Source organism: Molossus molossus, unplaced genomic scaffold (assembly GCF_014108415.1).
Source record: "Molossus molossus isolate mMolMol1 unplaced genomic scaffold, mMolMol1.p scaffold_m16_p_19, whole genome shotgun sequence".
Lineage (NCBI taxonomy): Eukaryota > Metazoa > Chordata > Mammalia > Chiroptera > Molossidae > Molossus > Molossus molossus.
Window position 1 is genome coordinate 22,006,699 of NW_023425354.1, and position 21,465 is coordinate 22,028,163.

General features: G+C 50.1%; 1 protein-coding gene across 3 annotated transcripts in view; it reads right to left on the bottom strand.

Annotated features, from left to right (window-relative positions):
• Positions 1 to 4,497: 4,497 nt before the first annotated feature.
• HLF (HLF transcription factor, PAR bZIP family member) overlaps positions 4,498 to 21,465 on the bottom strand; it is a 71,048-nt gene continuing 54,080 nt past the window's right edge. For 2 of the 3 annotated variants that reach the window (XM_036269801.1, XM_036269799.1), the window contains exons 3-4: positions 9,887 to 10,107; positions 4,498 to 4,889 (exon numbers count right to left, since the gene is read on the bottom strand). In XM_036269801.1, coding sequence (XP_036125694.1) covers positions 4,671 to 4,889; positions 9,887 to 10,107 — 440 coding nt within the window. In that variant the 3' untranslated portion in view covers positions 4,498 to 4,670. The remainder of the gene's footprint in view (positions 4,890 to 9,886; positions 10,108 to 21,465) is intronic. The other variant, XM_036269800.1, reaches the window with a different exon arrangement.

The window sequence follows — 21,465 nt, forward strand, 5'->3', positions numbered from 1 at the left end:
GTCATGAACTCAAATTAAGGCTGAGTTTATATGTAAATCCTTGCCTCCAAGTCCGTGGCCGCATGTGGGTGTTCGCTGAGCCTCGAAAAACGACGATTTCCGGGCCCCACCCCAGATCTACGGATGGGGCATCACTGGACCCGTTGTCCCGGAGCAGGTGCCCGAATGATTCTTGTTGTCCACCCAGAAGACAGCCTGAGGACTGGGTTCAGGGACCACGGCTCTAAGTGGTCCCCACACAGTGGCTGGGAAGTCATTCCTGTCACTTCTACCTACGTAACTCAGGGCAGCTACTTACCTCCCGAGCCTTCTGTTTGTCTTCTGTCAAATGGGAAGAACAACGGTCCCTGCCTCACAGGGTTGACAAGGGGCTACGCAGAGTACGCCACGGTAGGGGTCAGCACAGCCTCTGGCACATAAATATTCGCTAAGTGTTTATCGCTAATTCCACAGTGTTCTTTTATCATCTGTGTAATGAATCTCTGTAAATGGTCTCTTGGTGATAGAAGGGGGACCAGAATGTAATTTCTAGCAGACTGTCAATGCAAATACATGAAAGGAAGAAAAAAGTCAAAGTTTATTAAACATGAAGGATAACAGATACAGAACGGGTTTGCATCTAACAGCGTAAACCACACCACGTCATGGTACACAGTTGAAATGACCTCGGGTGAACTTTCACCTGCTGAGTAGATGCCATCTTTGTGGTGTTGCCAAAAAGACAGTGGTAGATTAGTGTGATGTTTGGTAAGGAGCTCCAAAATGGCAGATTTTTATGTCTCGACTTAAATATTTACACACACGCGCTCTCCTGAATACATGTGGTCCTCTGTGCAATGTCCAGACTTTAGTTGCCAAGTCCTGCTCATCAAGGTCTAGGCTAAGGCTCGTTTTTAAAATGGCATTATCAGTCGTAGAGGAAATCTTCAGGAGACCTTGGCCTCCACAGACGGGGCCTAGCTGCTCTCAGCAGGGAGCTGGCAGACAGACAGCAGGTGTCTACCCAAGGGGCGCAGAGGACCTGGTATCCAGTCCCCTGCAGCCGGGTTAAATCTGGGCCTCCACACCCCCCACACAAGCAGGCCAAGGGAGCCTGCCTTGGGATCACTCTGATTAACTCTGATAAAGTTTGAGTTTTCCTAAAAGGAACATTAGGGGAAAATTAGATAAACTACTGGGAAAAACCAAAAAAACATAACATTGCATTTTACAGATGTCTGTTGTTTTACCAGTGGGACAGTGGAGAAGAGATCCACTTAAAATGCTTCCAAAAATAGACCCAAGACCATGCAAATGCACATTTAGAAGTACTCTGAGCTCCTCCACAAGACCAGTGCGTTGACAGGAAGCTCTGGGTTATCTACATAGCTTCCTACACAGCCAACGCAGTCACCTCTGCGCTCCCCTGGAACCCAGAGCCTCCTGCTTGAAGCAACGGCTTTGCAGGTGCCTGCCACACTTGCAGATGAACAGCCTATCACATCTCGCCCAATGTGGGGTTTCAAAAGGCGGCCACTTTCTCAAGAGGAGCCCTCCCACTCCCTACCCGCCTCCACAGGTAGCCCCAGCAGAAGGCCAGGGTGATTTGTTTTTGCCTTCCTTTGCAAGTCTAGTCGAAAGAGACGATGATGCGACCTTCTCAGGAGGTCCTGGACCACTCATCCCCAGTCGTATCTAAGTGATGTTGGCACGATAGGATTTGGATTCATTTTTAATGGCCAAGTAATTAATCTCTGAAAGATGCTGATGATGAAAAGGTGAAAAATGACAGCAGGGCTCATAATAGCTGCCGTCTGCAGAGCTCCTTCCACTCTGGTTGATCCAAGTCGTTCCAAACCGGGCCATGCCCTCCCACGCCGTTCAGCAGCACTGCCGTATTTGCTAGTTAACTGCCCTGGACAGAAGGCAGCAAGTCTAGGAGTGAGTGTTCATGTGTGTGGTGACAATGACCTACATATAAGGCACCTGTACAGACTCCAAAGTTAAAAAATGTTAAGACGAGGTAGGTTTCTAAAACCTTTCCTGGCACCTGAAAGAATACGTTTTATTATGATCTTTTTATTTCTTCTGCAGAAAACATTGGTGATGCTCATTTGATACAAACAATCTAATTTAATACAAACCAGTGCTCAAATACAGGTGTTTTTTTTTTTCAGCTACCATTTTATACTGCAGTGAATTTGGGTGGTCCAGGGTACAATCCCTTCAACATGTCTCCTCTTAAATATGTTATTTGTCTCTGCTTTAGTGAATACTGACTGCCATTTAACAACTCCGTGGCAATTAGCCTCTTTACCAAGAAAAAGGCCCGTCCCAGGCTCAATGGTGTCTCCCTGAGCATCACATCTGCAGTTCTGCTGGTGATCGCCACAGGTCTTGTTTGTTTCTTTCCTCTGTTCTTTACCTGAGCAGTGCATTCAGTTCCCACACTCTTCCTTCTCACACTGTAATCTGTAGCTCACGACAAAATGAATACCTAGCAGGGAGCTCCTGGCCAGGTTTCCCAGGACTATCACACCACAAGACAACTGCTGAAGGACTGACGAGGAGACCGCAGGTCCCCCAAGAATCAGATACTCGGGAGGCAGGAAACTAGGAAATCCCAAGGATGAAAGGGTATTTTAATCTAGCACAACATGTTTCTTTGCATTAACAGCAGAATCTCTTGACATTACACAACTCAGTGAAACGAAAGAAACAATCTTGCAAGTCAGAACATCCATCAAATCATAAGCCACACACGCAGCACCAAGACCAACGGTACACTGCCTGAGATGCTCGCGCCCACGGGGGAGAACAGAATTGTTTGGGGTGTTTGCAGTGAGATTCCATTCTAGGAAGTCATAATTTTGAAGTGAGCATTTTTGTGGCAGATGCTTTTCCTGAAAAACACGGTAGCATCCAATAAATATTTGACTAACATCCATTTTGTGCTTTTGGGTGACGTTAACTGACTTCTTTCCGAGACCTAATAGGAGACAAGACATCTCCGTACATATTGTGGAGTAGGATTCATCACCGCAAACCTCGATACAGTCATAAAATTTCAAAGCAGAGAACATGCTGATGTGTCAGTGGTAGGCTTAAAATATTAAAGATTTCAAAACCCCCGAGCCCTTCTTCTCTGTACAACATGGACGAATATATATCTTTGCTCTATAATTTCAAAACATGGAATAGTTATCATTTTCTCTTTGCTATATATAATATATGTCTTCCAAAATACATTGTCAGTATTTATATCTGAAAAATACTGTACAAAAAAGAACTTCCTATAATCACTCTGTATAAACATTAGACAATTTAATAATCTCTCCTTTTGGTCTATAGTAAACATTATTTAAACTGATTGGATGAACCACAGTTTGTGACAACACCATCCCCCTCTGAGATACACCAGTGTCTTTTACATTCAGTTTTCAGAAGTCCACTTTATAAAAGCACAGACGTTCAAAAGCAAACAGAATAAGAAACGTAAGCTCCAGAATCATTAATTTATGAAGCATTCAAAAAGGACACCGCTAGGAAAAGGGATCTCACAAAACACCGACTCATTAACTTAACCGATTTTTAAAAACAGCAAGGTATAATTCACAAAAATAGATATATTACAAAAAATGGGGAAAACGAAATCTTAAGTAATCGAGTTGTTCTGAATATCAAGAGGGCTATGGAAAAAGTTAACTATAAAAGGGGGAGGGGTAAGGGAGAAGGGAGAGCACAAAACCAAACATACCAAAGCCAAAAACTGTTCCAAGATGCTTTTTTTTTTTTGGCTCTTATACTGAGAAATGAACCCCTCCTTCTTTTGGACCCGGCATTTCCCTCTGCTTCCCTGTCCTGGGGATGTTCAGGCCATGCTCAAATGCATTACTGTAATTTTTGATTTTTGAAAAGAGGGTGAAATCCTTAGGGAGGGAAAATATCCTACGTCCACTAGTAATACTCAGGCAGCATGCGCTAGCGTACAATAGGGTTATTGCTTTAGGTACAGACAGTGCGGAAACACGCTGTTCTACGTAGTACTTACTTATCGGGGGTTGGTGGAATTCAAAGGAAACTTAGTAGATAGCGGTAAGTAAATATGAGATCTAATCCATCTAAACAGCACTTGAAATCTGAAGATTAACCACCCAAACTGAAAATACGAGGAGAGCAACCTGTAACTGAGGAGCGAGGTGGAGCAGCGCTCAGTCCCTTTGTGCACCGTGTCAGCGTGGTAACTTACAGACTGAACAGAAGCAGAGCTTGTCGTCTTGGAAACGGAGAGCTACTGTTTTCCCAGGGCCCTTTGTGGTGGCTCCAAACCCGGGGTCCTGGGCAAGCAGTTGAGGGCGAACAAGACGCCACGTTGGAAGGGCGGGAGTGGGGAAGAGGGAAGGGGCAGGAAAACCCACGAGAGGTCCCCATAGTCCGTAAAAACTTGGCACCTTTCTGTTTCTGGAGCTAAGTGGGGGTGGGAGGGTTCTCTGACCGTGGCAAGTGCCCAGGAGCGCGCGCGCGCACCACCCACCACGCGCGTGAGCGCAGGCACGCCGCCGCGGGGCCGTGGTGCTGGGTGCTGCCTCTGGTAAAGTGCTGACGTCGGGAAGGCCGGTTCGCGCGTGGTGCTGTCAGACGGGAAACGAAGCGTCCATCGAGTCCAAAGCCAGCCCCCTCCGAAGGCCACCCTACAGCGGCCCGTGCCTGGCCTCGTACTTGGCCAGAATGTTCTTGCACTTGCCCAGCTCCTTGCGCAGGTCAGCCACCTCCTGGCGGAGGGCCGAGTTCTCCTTCTCCAAGAACGAGGCCCGGATGGCGATCTGGTTCTCCTTCAGCCGCCGGGCGTCGCGGGAGCGCTTGGCTGCCATGTTGTTCTTTCTGCGCCGTGCCCAGTACTTGTCATCCTGCTCGGTAGTTACAGAAGGAAGAAAAACAAGATATTAGATTTCGGCAGGGCGGAGGCTCGGCCGGGCGCGGGCAGGCGCTGCGGCACCAGCCCGGGTGTCTGAGCGCGTGTCTCCTTCCCGACCATCTGCACGTCGGAGAGAGCAGTCCCTGGTCCACGGCTCCCTTCCAGGGGCGGGGACCGACTTGTCACAACACGCTCCTAACCCTCTGCCCAGCAGAGTATGTGCCCGGAGGAGCGGCCAGAGGCCGCGCGGAAACAAGTGGCTCTCCGCGCGCCCTAAATTGCATCCCAGATTCCTCTACTCTTTCTGCTGAACATTTTACTTTAGGAATCCTTGTCTTCCGTGGCACTCACATGCTTTTTGATCGAAGTTGCTACACAGGTTGTTGGAAGGCAGCTGGGCAATATCTGTGGACTATTGAAATGCACACACCACTGTCCTAGCAGCTCCGTGTCTAGGACCTCATCCTGTAGCAGTGGCCCTGGGTGGGCCCACAACACGGGCACGTTTTCACTGCAGCGCAATTCCCATCTGCAGTGGGAAAAGGCTGGGGAGGAAACCTAATTATCGGTAGAGACTTAATAACTACATAATGATGGAGGATATTCGGCAGCCGTTAAAAATAATGATCCAGTTGAACCAGAAAGATGTTCATGATGTACCACTGTGCAGGTGGAAACAATAGTAACCCGTAGATAAACAGGTATGGCCTCCTCCCACTTTGGTTAAAACGTCGTAAGATTAGGTATTCATAGAAAGAGGCCCAGAAGGAGTTATGCCAGGCTCTTAAAAGTGATGCTTTTATAAGGGGGGGGGGGGGTTCAAGGAAGGAGGCCAAGGAGAGAGGGAGGATCTTTAACTTTTTATTTTATAGCCTTCTTAACTATTAGAATATGATATAACGGGCATGTACACTTCGGTAATTAAAACAGAAATTAAAAAAAATAAACTTCTACCTGGCACTGATCAACACGCTCATATTGGTAGCTAGCATTTAAATAATTTATTCCAATTTCCTGTTTAACTGTTCTCTACCCCTTAATTGGCCTGAGTATGTTTAACTGTGGTCAATAAGAAAGCAATCCTTCTTCCCCATCCCCCCATCGCCGCTCCCCTTGCCAAAAGGAAGGAAAAGGTTCCTCGGAAGACTGGAAAATGCAGGCCTTCTTTTAGACCTTCCTGAATGATTTACGGCGCCACCTGGTGAACTCAGCTACCACCTTATTTTTCAACAACTTGCAAGAGCAAATCCCTCGATCCTAACAAGCCTAATAATACCTGCAGTTACATGCCACCCAGAATAAGTGGGTGAGACCAGTTCTCACCCTCTGCCAGGATTTCAAGAGGCAGTTGGCACTGGGGGAAGGTCACATGGGTTGGGGCCAAAGCTGCAAGCCAGGTCCAGGGTCAGTGGTCTTCCCCATACCTGCCCATGACCCCCGCAGACACCTGCCCTGCACAAAGCCCAAGTGTGAGATGGAAAGCATATGCAGCCACCTTCTGTCTGTGGTCCAAAAGCTGGGACTCCGATCTTATTTACAAAGCACTTTCAGCTTTCTAAACATTTTATAATACCATGTAACATCGTGCAAACAGGGATCTTCCTAGTAGCTGGCACCACACTATTCTTAGAGAGGAGGGAGCTTGGAGCAGGTGTGCACGGGCTGTTGGTGGGATTTGTGGCTGTGTTTTCAAAGGGAGCAGGGAGCCAGAGGATGGGGAGAGGCCAGGCGCTGGGCGAGGGGCTGGGAGGAGCTGGGGCAATGAGGGGCTTCCCCGGGGTGAACGGGCCCCAGTGAAGCCTCCAGTTCTGAGGAAGTTGTTTGTGTTCCTTTGATGTCAGCCCCAATTCTGTCCCCCTTGGTGGTGTCAGTAAGTCTCCATACTCCTCCGTGCTCCTGGGAGTGTGGCTTCCAAGGTCAATGGAAAGAGGGGCTGACTTAGGATGCATGAGAACCTGCACCCAGGGAACAGGAGCTTGGGAGGTGATGCAGGACATGAGGACAAGCCCCTGGGAAACTGTAGAAGCTGTGTGTGTGGTGGGGGGACAGATGGGGGAGGAAACCATGGACTTGGTGGTCTGTGACCAGGTCATAGGGCAGGGAGTCACCAGCTGACCTCAGTGTCACAACCAACTTCTCTGTCCCTTAGAGCTCGTCTCGCCTCTAAGGTGTTTTCCAGCCTCACCTGCCCACACATGCAGATGAGGTAGGAAAGGTGAGGAGCGGGGCGGCGGGAACGGGAATGGAGCAGAGGTCGCAGAAGACAGGAATGACGGAAGGACTGTCCTGGCCTAGAAAAGCCAGGTGCTGCCCTGGCCGGTTTGGCTCAGCGGTTAGAGCGTCGGCCTGCGGTCCTGAGAGACCCGGGTTCGGTTCCCGCTAAAGGCGCGTACCTCGGTTGCAGTTTGTCCCCGGCCCTGGTCGGTCATGCGGGTGGCAGCCACTCGATGTGTCCCTTTCACGTCGATGTTTCTCTCTCTCTCTGTTCCTCTCTCTCCCTCCCACTCTACCTGAACAAGAAATGGAAAAATATCCTCCGGTGAGGATTAAAAAAAAAAAAAAGAAAAGCCAGGTGCTGCCCTCTGGGTGGTTGGGGAGGCGAAAGCAGGGCACTGAGTGGGGCTGATAAATGTGGCACTCCATCCCGTCTCCTTCCCGTCTACCTCCCAGGTGCTGATGCCATCTGGCTGCCCAGCAAGGTCCCCCTCAGTCCTGTCCTGTCATCCTGCTGAGGGCCTCGTGTCTGATGCCTCCTCCCCTCACCAGTCATGTCCTGACAGTCAACATCCCCTCGAGGGTAAGAAACATCGGTACCGGCTCACCTTGGAATCCCCAGCCCGGTACAGGGCTTGGGCACAACAGCATTTGAAAAACATTGGTCAAGTGAATGAATGGATGTTGAAAAGCATTAAGACATCAAAGTAATTAAACTGATGCTCAGCTAGGCATCCCAGTGTGTCACCCCGTGGTTCTCCCAAGGGATGCACGCCGACCCGACGAACTGCTCAAGGGAGGACGGGCAGGGAAGCCCGTTTCACTCAATAGGTGTGCTCGTCCGGTGCTGGGGCCACAGACGCCCCTCCCACCCACCAGCTCCGCACGCTCTGCCGGATGGAGAACTGTTACGGCTCTGCTTCTTGGTTCGCACGGGTCACGGTCTGTGGCCTGAGGCTTCACTCCCAGCTGAAGAAATCCAAGGACACGTGGCAGGAGAAGGTTCCTGTCTGCTCCCCACCTGCCATGTGAAAAGGTCAGGCCTGCCTATGACAACAGTGATAGGAATAATCTCCGCACGGAAGGTTTTCGTGGTCTCTTTGTTGCCAAGGTTACCGGGGCTATTAGGTAAGCTTGCTCTGTGCTTTGAACTTGTCAATCTGGAGACTCTATGAAGGTCCGGCTGGAAGTTACATCTATTACTCAGCAGCATCCTTTCAAACCTCCCTCCATTCAAAAGGAAATCCACACTGCATGGGTTCCGGGTTTAGTAAGAGATGAGCTTTAGAATACAACAGAACTGGACAGCTAAGAACACAAGATGAGACAAACCATCCAGATGAAAGAAGATGCCTCGTCGCCCGCGGACCTGATCCTACGGCGCCCCCTTCGCACCCCGTCGTGGGCTAACCATCCATTCCCTGACTAGTTTAGATTTTCTGGTGTTTTACTATGCACTTCCTCTTTTGATTCCCAGGGTGACAGCAACTGGTCTGTCACCCAAACGCCCCTGTCGCAGCGCTGGTCAGGGCCAGCATGCCGCAGTGATCTTGGAAAGCTGGGGGACTTGGGGACCAGGCTAGGCCTTACTCCACCTAGTGGTTAGCAGCGCTCACCTCATTTCACCTTCCTGCTTCTCCATTTCTTCATCTGCAAAACCATAACTGAGTCTGATGAGTGTCTGCGCCCCCTCTCCACCCTGATATCTGAGTTTTGCATCACTTCAACCTCAGGTACGTGCGTGATGCAGTGGCTGGAACCTGCCAGATCTTGCCCTCCAATGCTCTGTCTAGACAGGAAACGTAGAGGTGACCAGTCCAAGGCAGAACCAGACCAATGAACCGTATTTCGGTCTGAGAAATTGGGGTCAGAAATGAGGAAGGGGGCTAATCATGCCTGGTTCCAGTACCTTGAATATATATAATCATATCTTTATTGTCCATATGATGGGAAAGAAGGGCAAACACTGAAAATTCGAAGCAACAGCTAATCAGAAGTGGTTCTAATTGAATATTAGTGGACACAGCATCGTTTTGGAAAGATTTCCTCTCCTAAGGTATCATTAAATGTGTCAGAATAATTTTATTTTAAGTAGCATCTGACTTCTTAAGATAAATCTATTTTCCTTTACAAATACTGTGTCCCTTCGACACAGCAGAGAAAAACCTACCTGGAATTAACCTTTTGTTGAGATATTTGAGTGATCGTTATCTGAGGTACAGTGTGAACATTACATAGGAATAGTGTCAGGGAACCCACCAGCCTCCTTAACGAAGGCCCACCCTGGTCGCCCAAAGTTGACAATGTGGAGAGAGGTCCTGTCTCCAGCTGTTGTTCCCTGAGGCCCTCAGGGAAATGGCAGCAATTAATTATCAATAAATTCCCAAAGGGAACTTCCCTTGGCAGAGTAGGAGGTCAAGATGCCCTTCCCCAATCCTTTTCCTTCTCCCAACCTCGAAAGGTTGCAGTTTGATTTCATTAGCCTCTCACGGGTTTTCTTGCACAGAGTAGGGAGTTTGCCTCCTTCATCGGCTGCAAATCACTCCCACACTTTATGGCCTCTCTTTTCTCTCTGTGCGTTACCAAGACATGAAAGGCATGTTTCAGTAGACACCCGGAGGAAGCGACTGGCCCAGAGTCACATGCCAAGAAATAGGATCAGAAATCAAAAGTCCTTTGTGCGCCAGCTTGTGTGATGTTCCCCGGGTCACCCTTTCAATCTGCCTCTTGATCCTCCCACTCTGCTTGCCCACGGCCTGATCACCAGTTCCAATTTACCTTCAGATCATCAGGGATGAAGACTTTCCGAGCTTTCTTAATCATGGGCTGCGGCTTCAGTTCCTCCTCGGAGAACTTGTGTTTGCGAGGGTCGAACATTTCCTGACCAGGGATGCTGGAGAGGACGAGGTCTGCCGGGTCCGGCTCATAGCCCACCGGGACCTGGATGGTGTCGGGATCGATGGGGCTCGGCGTATTGCGGTTTGCGGGCAACAGCTGACCTGGAACAACACAGGAGTTTCAAGTCATCAACATCCTAGGGAGACCCCGTAGACACAACTTGGTGACGGACGCTCCAAGATGAGTGATAAGTCTTCACGTTACTTATTTCTGACCCTGACATTGTTTATCTTACTCATCTTCACCATGTCCCCAATTACACAGGTGCCTGAGCACGCCTTCACGGCGATCAGGCACAACCAAGACCCACACACACACACGTAGTCGCAAACAATTTAAAAAGCACCTGCGCTCATTCTTCCCTGCGGCACATTCATGGAGCACCAGGCCATGAGCTAGGCACTGTGCAAGGTGCAACGGGTAGAAACACATGCCTGTTACCTTCCAGGGGTTTTCCAGGGAAGTCAGGGAACCAGGACAATGATTAGCCAGTGAAGATGTGGTGCAGGCGCCCGGATGGACCACAGGTGCTTTGGGAGTGTGGGGAGCCGTAGGTGACACAGATGGGGGTAGGGAACATTTCCTAGAGATGACGCCTGGGGTAACTGCATCTTGAGACAGACAGTCATTAGCCAAACCAGGTCATCTGGGCACAGATACGCAGCAGAAGGCTGTGATTTTGAGGAACCATAAGCAGTCTCGGTGGCTGTGGTGCTGAATGGGGGGGGGAGGGGGGCAGGTCTAAGTGCAGGAAATGCCATGAGGAAGGTGGGCAGGGGGATGGGATAAAAGGCCCTGAGCTGACCTCAGCGAAGGATCTGGGTGCTGAGGTGGGAGGTCTGGAGGGGAGACCCAGGCAGCGTGAGAAAGGACTGGGGGGCAGGGCTGGGTGCGGGAGGCCCACTCCGGGCAGTGAGGGTAACCCACCCACGCAGGACGGTGGGCAGTAGGGACAGTGAGAAGGGGACGGCCCGAGAAATATTTAACAAACTAGAAAGGGCACAATGGAGACAATCTCACTTTGGCCTGGGGGTCCCACAGGCTAAAACAAACCACGGAGATTCACGAATGACCCGGGACCTGGGGTTTGCTGAGGTCCCTGACCTGTCCTAGTGCTGAAGGTGAACTTCAGTAACAGACCACACTGCTTCTGGGGGAGCTCGGGATCTCCACTTCCAGTTTCCCCTGAAGTTTTCGCGCGCTCCTTTCCCGCCCGGAGAATAAATGCGTGGGTGCAGCTCGGACAGCCGTCTCCTGTCTCCTCCTCTTCCTCACTGCCAGGGTCTGACGGCCAGTGCATCCCGCAGATCTCATTAAAACCCGCCCTGGCGGAAGCCCGAAGCCACGGGCTGGCGTTCTAGCTGCGCCGTGCAACCCGGCTGGCGTGATTTCTGGAAAGGCCTGGTGGGGAGCTTGCAAAATGAATGTTCCGGGCGACCTTTTTGGTCCCCACTCTGCTTTGAGCTCTCTTTGTCTCCTGCTTGCCAGAGAGGAGGAGAAGGGCCCGAGGACGGCGCTTTCTCATTAGCCAGCCGCTCAGCTCCGGCTTCTGGAGACTGCTGAGCTCTGTACTGGACGGCGCCGCCCGATTTGATCTGTGCCTCCTGACATTGCCTCAGAAAATGAACCCTGTCTGAGCCGAATGGGGATTTCATTTTCCCTTTAGGATTTCTCTCTGAACTCATCACAAAGCTATGGTGCCCCATCTCCACAAGCAGGGCTCCACCCACACACACTCTCTCAGGGGCCCCCTACCCCTGGAAGCTTCTCCCTTAGTATGTCCTCAAGCTAACTGCTCCAAGTCACTTCACTTCCTCCTTCGGTGTCCTGCTCGTTATGCTACCTTAACAAAACGAAAGTGCTCTCCCTGATGGCTGCAGGAATGCTAATTTTTACGCACACACCCTCCCCTGGCAGACACCAAGGTCTTTGTGTTTGTGTTTTATCTGGTTTATCCCCAGCCCTCACCACGGCGCCTGCATTAGAGTTCAGCTGCTACAGAAAGTACTGCTCATTTGTCGGTGGCCCCTTGCGACGCGGGCTCTGACATCCGTGGGCCTTCTAACAGTAACACCCCCGTGTGGGCAGAACCGTCCCCCATTCTCTTTCCAGCCCTGTCTTCCAATGGAAGTAGGTCAGCCCTGCTGGCAGAACGGGGAAAACCTAACTGGACCCCAGACAAGGGCAATGGCTTCCCCAGGGTCAAACCCCTTCCAAAGGAGCCAAGATAAGTACCCCCGGGCCCCACTTCTCCCCAAAGCTGCCCTCGCGCCATCTTGGTTGACTGCATTTTCTACTGAATCAGCTTGGCCGGACTCATTCCCCCCCTTTACTCCAAAATGTCAAGTGTCACTGGGTCACAGGGAGGAGGACTTTACTTTCCGTCCTACCTTCTGTGGATTTGCACAACTGTAATGTAAACATTTTCAATTGAAGAATGCATCATGCCCTGGCCAGTTTGGCTCAGCGGTTAGAGCGTCGGCCTGCGGTCCGGAGAGACCCAGGTTCGGTTCCCGCTAAGGGCACGTACTTCGGTTGCAGTGTGTCCCCGGCCCTGGTTGGTCGTGCGGGTGGCAGCCACTCGATGTGTCCCTTCACGTTGATGTTTCTCTCTCTCTCTCCCTTCCTCTCTCTCCCTCCCACTCTATCTGTACAAAAAATGGAAAAATATCCTCGGGTGAGGATAAAAAAATTTAAAAAAAAAAAGAATGCATCATTACAGAGCTTTTTAAAAATGACCAAAATTTTAACAAATGCAGAAATGTATCGGCAAGTCATCCTCTCCCTTGCCTCCAATCCAGCTTGTTGCCTTTGGGGAGGTGGTCCCCCTTCACTGCTTGTGTGAGCCCTTCAAACCTTGGCTTTCACACATACGTGATTTAACTACCTGTACACCTTAAATAACTTTTCAACATACCATGCACGATTTCTCATGTCCGTGTGAACAGAACTACTTCGTTCCTTTCAAAGATTTACTAGTAGCGACCTAATCATTCTCCAGCTGGGGGAGCATTTGTAGGTACGCGAGTGTTTTTGTAGGAAAGAGCCCAGGAAATGGCACTGCTCAGGAAAGGCAGGTCCATTTGCTATTTCTAGACGTACTGCCAAACTGTCCTGCCTGGTCACACCTGCACCAACGTTTGTGAGAACGCATTTTCTCACAATTAAATATTCATTGTTTAAATGTTTCCCGTCTGATACACACAATTATCTCCATTGTTTTCATTTGCATTTTGCACCCTGGCTGGTTTGGCTCAGTGATTAGAGCGTCGGCCCATGGACCAGAGTCATGGGTTCGATTCCGGTCAAGGGCATGTACTTCGGTTGCAGTTTGTCCCCAGCCCTGGTCAGGGTTGTGCAAGAGACAACTGGTCGATGTGTCTCTCTCACATCAATGTCTCTCTCTCTGTTTCTCTGTCTCTGTTTCTACCCCTCCCTCCCACTCTATCTGAAAATAAATGAAAAAAATATCCTCGGGTGAGGATTTAAAAATTTTTTTAAAATAATTTGCTTGTTCCTAGTGAGACAAAACATCTCACATATTTATTGGGTATTTACTTCTCTTGTATACCACCTCTTCATATCTTTTGCCTCTTTTTAGAAGAGATTTTGTTGCTTATTCACTTGTAAGAACTCTTTATAAACTGGATTTAATCCTTCCATCTGTTTTAACTACAGAAAATATTTTCTCCCAGATTGTTGTTTGTTTTTTAACTTTGCTTATAAAGTTTTCCACTGTTGCCGAGATCTTACATTGTAATGTAGTCATATCTTGAGATCGTCGTATGGCTTCTAACCTTCATACCTTCTCTACCCCAAAATTATATGACATACACACATATGTATATATACATGTATATACATATGCATGTGTTTCTCTAATACAAATACAATTGATTTATATTTTCAGAAGTTTGTGTGGCCTAGAATTTATTTTTGTGTATAGTATAAGCACGGGTCTTTCATTAATGCTTTCCAAATGTCTTAATATAAATGGATCAGTAAAGTCTGATATTTGACTGGGCAAGTTCTACCTACCCCCACATCATTGTTCATTTTAGAAAATTTTCTTTGATATTCTTATACTCTTTTTTTTTTTAATTCTCACCTGAGAATATTTTTCTATTTATCTTCAGATAGAGAAAGAGGAGGGGGAGAGAGAGGGAAGGAAGGAGAGAGAAACATCGATGTAAGAAAGATACATTGACTGGTTGCCTCCCACACGACCCCGACCAGGGCCGGGGATGAACCACAACCAAGGTATGTGCCCTTGACTAGAATTGAACCCGTGACTCTTTGGTCTGCGGGCCGCCGCTCTATCCACTGAGCCAAACCGGCCATGGCTATTCTTATACTCTTCTAGATGAATTTCAGAATATATTTATTAAATCATGTTTAATGTTATTGGGATTTCTGAATGAAGATTACATGAAAACCATAGGTTAATTTGGGGACAACAGAAATCTTAAAAATATTGAGTATACCCAGAGTCTATTTCTCCATTTTTATTTTTTTGGTCTTTTTCTTATATCAAGCAGTTAAGTCTTATAGTTTTCTTCATTTTAGTTTTCACATGTTTTTGTTGTCTATCCCTTAAATGCTTTATAGTTGTTCCCTGTGTACGTTTTCCCCATTATACCTTCTAACTGGTTACTGCTGTCTTGAAAATGCTGTGTTTTATCCAGCCTCTTTACTCTTACTAGTTCCAACAGTTCTAACATTTCTAGCTTCTTAGTTTTCTAGGTAAACAATCTTATCTTCTGCCTCTAGAGACAGTTGTTGCTTCATTTTAATGTTTATAATTCCTGCTTTAAAATAAAAGTCTGACTGCATTAGCTGGACTGCGCCAATGAGGAGTGAAAGGGACGAGAGTGAGATCCCTCCTGTCCCCGACTTGAACGGAGGGAGCCCATGACGCGGCTTCCCCTTCGACGGGAAGGCTTGTTCTAGAATCCTCGGAGACACGGTTCGACAAGGTGAGGCGATTTCAGCCTTCCCAGCCCTATTCTACTGAGTTTGGGTTTTGTTTTTGTTTTTTATAAGAAATGATGTATTAAGTTTCCTCAAATGCCTTTTTAGAAACTGTTGAGATCATCATGTGGTTTTCTCCTGTACTTGTTAAGTCCGAGCCTGGTATTTCTCCAACGCTCTCTTTGAAAGAACCAGGGTGGACGAGATCAGCCCTCTGATGTAGACTCTAAAACTTACTGGCCTCTGAAAGCATCTCGATGAAAGTAGCTTCCAGGAGGGCCAAGGCGGATTTTCGGAGGAAAGGATGGAACCAAGGAATCAAATCTGGAAGCAGGTTAGAAGTCTCCTTCAAACCCAAAGTTGGCCTCCACCTTTGCAACAGACTAGGCATCACTAAACCTGCAAGCAGTATAATTAAATAGAGGATTCTTCTTATTCTTACATACTTTAACAAGAATTTAGTATCGCACATTCAATTAGCTGGTTAGCTAGAAGTCACCAATGAATAGGAACAGCAGCGATCTGCGTCCTGTGCCCTCATCTCTTCTCATGTCGATGGTTACGGCTGCATCAAAGTAATACATTATAGTTGCATTTACTAGTTAACCCTCAAGACTAATTGCAACACCTCCAACCTTTCTGATGTGTTCCTCATTCAGGCAGTTAAATACATAAAGCATTGGCTCCACAGCAGCGATGTCAAGGCAGACACCAAACCCTAGTGTTTTCATTGATGAGCATTAGCTGGTGAACATTATTCTCCATGAGGAAAGGTCGAGAAAAGAGAAAACGATCTGGTTTTGGCCAAAGGGTTCTCTATTAGAGCTGATGGGTGAAATTCCTTATGATTCCAAGTTGAGTCCCAGTTCTTGGTTCAAGGTCTTTCTCCTACAACCAGTCTGTGGTCTGTTTGCTTATCATCACCTCCTGGACCCCAGCTAGTCATGATTTGAGTCTGAAATACAACCACTTACCCTCTTACACATCGCCTTCAGAAAAAGCAAAACCCACCATCAGGGCTCACAGTCTACTTCACTACAAAACAACCCTGCTTCTAAGAATCCCTGACGTTCCAGGGAGCCAATGCACTTAGAAGACTGTAGGAACATTATAGGGCCAATAGAAAGTGCTCACGCTATATACGGAGACTAAATAAAAATATTACAACTATATCCTAAAGATATGGGCTTCCTGGACTCTAAGGGCGATTAGCCGATCTCTGTTCCAATGGCAGGAACCCGTCATCTTGTCTAACAAACACTCTGCACAGGCTGCCTTCTCCTCATGGCCAGAGCTCCCATCCACACGTGTCCTGTTCCGCGTGGCTTTGCAGAGCTAGGCACAGTCTGTTTCCCCACCTCTTGAATCTCGGCGGGCCCAGTGACTTGCATTGGCCAACAGAAGGTGGCAGAGGTGACCAGTTTCAAGACTGGGCCAAAACAGGCTGTGCGTGTCCCTGCTTCTTCGCTCTAGCACATGAACATGCTGTCTAGTCTGCTGGGGGCTGAAGGACACATGGGGCAGGCCAGGTCATCCTAAATCACCTGCTCCCTAGACCTGTTGAGTCCAGCCAAGATCAGCACAGCCACCTGACCGGCCCATAGCAATTTCAGATGAGTGAACAAATAAACCCTCATTCGTGGATGCTACTGAGTATTTGTGACTGTTTGGTCAACTTTATCACAGCAACAGAAGACTTATCTACAGGCCGAGCTACGAGTATGAGGAGATGCTCATACGACGTGGACATCATTGCAGCATTTTTAAATGCACAGGGTAGTTAAGCTGTGAAGTTACTCAGACTTGGGCTTGGATTCTGATTCTGCCGCCTGCATTTGTGATGAAAGGACCAGAAAGGAACAAAACCTACTCTTAATAAGGTCTATTTTAGGCAACAGGGACTATTAATGATTTATTTCCTTTTAACAAAAAAAATCTACCTCTCTGAGTTCCAGTTTCTTCATTTAAGAATGGAGATTACTATGCCTGCCTCATAGGGTTGTGTGAGAAATGAATGAACTAATGTATATAAAAATAAAGTACTTAGCATAACACACAATACTTAGAAAGTTCTCAATAAATGGTCTATATATAAACACAATAATAAAATATAGGTATATGATCACAGATGCTTTAAAAAAATCAAGTAAGGCCTGGCCAGTGTGGCTCAGTGGTTGAGTGTCGACCCATGCACCAAGAGGTCACCGGTTTGATTCCCAGTCAGGGCACATGCCCAGGTCGTGGGCCTGATCCTCAGTGGGGGGCATGCAGGAGGCGGCCAATCAATGTTCTCTCTCATTGATGTTTCCATCTCTCTCTCCCTCTCCCTTCCTCTCTCTCTAAAATCAATAAAGAAAAAAAATAAAAATTAAAAAACCGAATAAGCAAACACTGGCCACTTGACCAGGCAGCACGTCGCTCCCCAGATCTACTGCCATGCCCTCCAGAGGCGCCCCCCCCCACCCCGAGTCCCTGAAATGCACTCTTCACCCAGCCCCTGGAAGGCATTTCAAAACTGCAGGTCCGCACAGGTCACTCCCCCATGTCCAACTCCCCAGAGGGTTACCATTGCAACATATGATAACAGTCGCGGCTCCTCCTCACCCCGAGCCCAGCCAGCTGGCCCCCCTCACTCACCCAAGCATGACCCTCCCAGGCCTCCGTACTGGGCAGTCCTTCTACCTCAGTCCCTCTGCCCTGCTCTCCACCTGCCCGGTCCTCTGGCACCGTCCAGACACTCGCTCAACGCCATCTCCTGGGATCCCCTGGCTTCCCTCTGCCATCCTGCTCCATTTCCTTAACAATACTTATCTCCACTCAAAGTTATCTTCTGTGTTCGCTGGACATCTGTTGACCACCTCCCTCCACTCACGGGGAGCTCCGCGGGGACTGTGTGGCGTCCCCAGCTTCTCGATGGAACCCACGAGGAGAGGACACGCAGTATAAACTAATGAGTAACCAGAAACAAACACCCCCAGATCCTAACAAGGGCGGTTTTTGGAAATAGTGACGATTTCTTCTTATTGCCTTTTGCCAATTGTCTATAATAAGTATCTTTTACTTTAAACATCAGAAGGAAAAAAAAACCAGTATTTTTTAAAAAATGGGTTTTGCTTATCACTCTGCACATAACATCCTCGGGGGCTATGTCAAATATTGCCAGGCGAAGACCCAGAAAGGAAGAGGAGGAAGACGAGGAGAAAGAGACCAGAGAGAGGGGACAGCGAGGTGGAGGAAGCAGAGAGAGAGAGAGAGAGAGAGAGAGAGAGATTAAGGAACCAAAGAAGGACTACAAGGAAAGAAGAAAGGAAGGAAGAAGTCAGGAATGGAGAAAGAACGGGAATGTGGAAGGAGAAGGACACAGAAGCGAAAGGAAAAGGATCAGAAAGAAAAGGCTTAGGAAGAGATGAAATGAGAAGGTGTCCTCTGGACCCCGGTGGCTGGGAACCTGTCAGGCCTCTGACACTCTTCACAGGTCCCAGGCCACACGGCCGATACACTGACTTGAAGGCACGGACACATCACACAGGCACCTTCCTTTGCTCCCACTTCAGACAGGGCGCCCGGTGAGTGCCCTGACTCCCGGACACCCCGAAAGGCCTGCTAGAAAGACCCCTTTCCTCTAAGCGGCTGTTGGCCAGCCGCCCTCTCCGCAGTTACAGGCTGTCAGCAGAGACATGGGTAAAACCAGAGCCGGCTCAACTGATCTCGGAAACAGTCACCGACGGGCCATTGGGATGGAGCCCGTGGGGGCCGGCCGGCCTCCCAGCCAGCGAGTCATCACTCTGGTCCCAGGGACCGAGACTGGGTGGGGCCCTTGAGGCGGTCCCCACGCCTTTCTGACCTGTTACCTCATGTAATCCTCACGGCAGCTCTGCGAAGGCGGAAATACTAGTATCCCCATTTTCCAGATGTGAAATCAAAGAACAGAATTAGACATGCTTAGGACAAGTTCAGAGATGATCGTCTGCCCGGGGCTGCCCAGCTGGGAGAGGCGGCAGAGACCAACCTCGTCTTTCTGACTCTAAAACTCGAGCCGTTAACCTCGGAAATGGTCCCGGGAAGCCCTGGGCTCGGTGCTGCCGGGGCGAGTCCTGCACCAGGACCTGGGCCGGAGCCGCACGTGGACCATTCCGCTGACCCACCAGCCACAGTCCGGGGCGGGGGCACTGCGCCCCACATTTTTGCATGAGGAAATGGGGGTGGGTCAGCTGGAAGCCCAGGTGCAGCCCGTCTCCAGTCTGACCCCACAGCCCAAGCCCTTCCCATCCACTTGCCCTCCCCTCGAAGGAGCAGGAGGGAAAGAAAGGGGAGGACCCCGGCAGGCCCCTCCTCTCTAGACCAACAGGTTCCTGGGCAGCAGAGGGTCCCCCAAAAAGGCAGGAATGGCCTCCCGTCATGGGCAAGAGCCCCCAGGAAGTTGTGGGCAACCAGCCACCCCATTTTCTTTTCCTCTCTTCCTCCTCCTCCCCACGCTCCTCCATCACCGCAGTCTAGATGGCGGGCGGTGCACGTTCCGTATTCACGCCCGACACCTGTATGCGGATGGACGCCCGTCAGGTTGGGGTGAGAAAGGCCGTTGGGGCTCTGTTCTGAGGTTCTGCTCTGGCCCTTGTCCCTCCCGCTGACCTGTCCCGTGAGTCAGCTCATCAGAAAGCGTGGACAGACTTGGACTCGTGGCTTTGCCCCTACATCGCTCTGTGGTCCGGGGCCTCCAGTCCAGCACTGAGTCTTGTACCCTCACCTCTCAGGGGTGGAAATAACACTCCCCTCGTGGGGCTAGACGGGGCGGGCGGTACCTGGAAGGGCCCCTTGAGGGGTGTGGGTGCACACCTCCCCTCACACACTCCCCAGCTCCCACTGCCCTCTACCTGCAGCCTGGGAGGCCTGAGGGACGTCACCCACGTGACCCCGGGCCGAGGACAAGCACTTTGCCCGGGATTGCACAGCAGAACCCAAACGCCCGGACATGACTCGGCAGCTCCTAACTTGGCAGGGACTGGGCTGGACTAACAAGGCCTCTCATTCCAGGAGTGTTTATCATCCTGCTCCCGGCCAATGGTGTCAGCAAGAAACCTGGCACCTTGACCTGCCCGATGGGGAGGCCAGGGGAGCTCAAGCCAGAGACTTCGAGAGGCGGTTACGTGGGGGTGGAGCAGCGGTTCTGGCGGGTGGTCCAAGCACGTGTGGGCCCACTGGCCTCTTCGCCCAGGCTGGGACACAACACCCTCTCCCCCTCCCTGTGCTGACAGCCTCTCGTGTAGCTGTCGCAGCACTTCAGGGTACAGAGAGTAACAGAGTGGCCGGAAATGAACTCACAGTGCCGGAGACTACGGTCCCCTGACATGGGTATGGCGGGTCGTGTGGGAAACAAGAGGCGCTGTCCTACACACACTCACGTCCCTGCTCCCACGCCACCCCAAAGTCACGGAGCTACAGCTGAGAAGGCAGGCCTCCTGGCCTCCGAGGACTTGTAGGGGACCCGTGGTGAGGCGAAGACCTGGGAGCAGAGGGTCACGTCCCAGCCAACTGCCAACTGCTCCAGCCTTCGCACCAGGGTGTGCGCCGCTGTCCTTCGGACAGGCTGGAGGCCACTCCCTCCCTAGGCTGCCGCGGTGACAGAGGGTGTGACAGCCAACGACCATGTCAAGCCTCCCTGCAACTCCACACACTGGAGGCCAAGCAACAAGAGACATTTGGGAGGATCAAGTGGAGACTCAAGCCCAACGCGTGGTTGCCTGGGCCCGTCCTCAGCGCCCCCAGGGTGTGCATGGGCTGACGCCTTCCCCTCCCGAGGAGAGGTGCAGGAGGGGCTCCTGCCTTCCCCTGCACGCTGTGTCCCGACCTGGTGGCCTGCGTGCTACATCCTGACAGCTCCTCTCCGTCGTCCCTGCGAGCAGAGCCAAGGGGTACATTTCACCTATGGAGCAACTGAGCCACCAGGCAATTTACCTGGGTGCCCTGAGGATGGGGACACAAGCTCCCCCAGATCCGGGGTCTATTTTCAGAGGCTCTTTCCATGTCTCATGACACCCTGCACCACCTGAATCAGCACCCGGCGGGCCCCTGGGGGCTCCTTGACTGGTGAAATGTGCAGGCCTCGTCATTGGAGCCTGCAGTTTGCAAAGGGCTGCCATGGGGGGTTACCGCACCGACTCTTCTCCTTCGGGAGATGTTACATTTCTGTTTGAATTTAGAGGAGAGAGTGAAGCAGGAGATCAGGTAGGTGCATGCTCCCGACGTCCACCGTGAACCCCGGAACCAACTGTGCACAAACAGCCCTCTCTCTGCCTGAACAACACCCTTCCTCCTCTCCCCAACCCCAAACCAAGCCAAACAAACAGAGGAAGAAAAACAGGATTGTTTTAAAGCCCCAGCTTCCGGATGAACATGAATAGGGCTCAGGTGTGTCTGTGGTTGTGCAGCCTCTCAAGGAGACCCACGAAAATTCTTTCCTGTGCGCGTCTCCAAGTGGCACACCCAGAAGT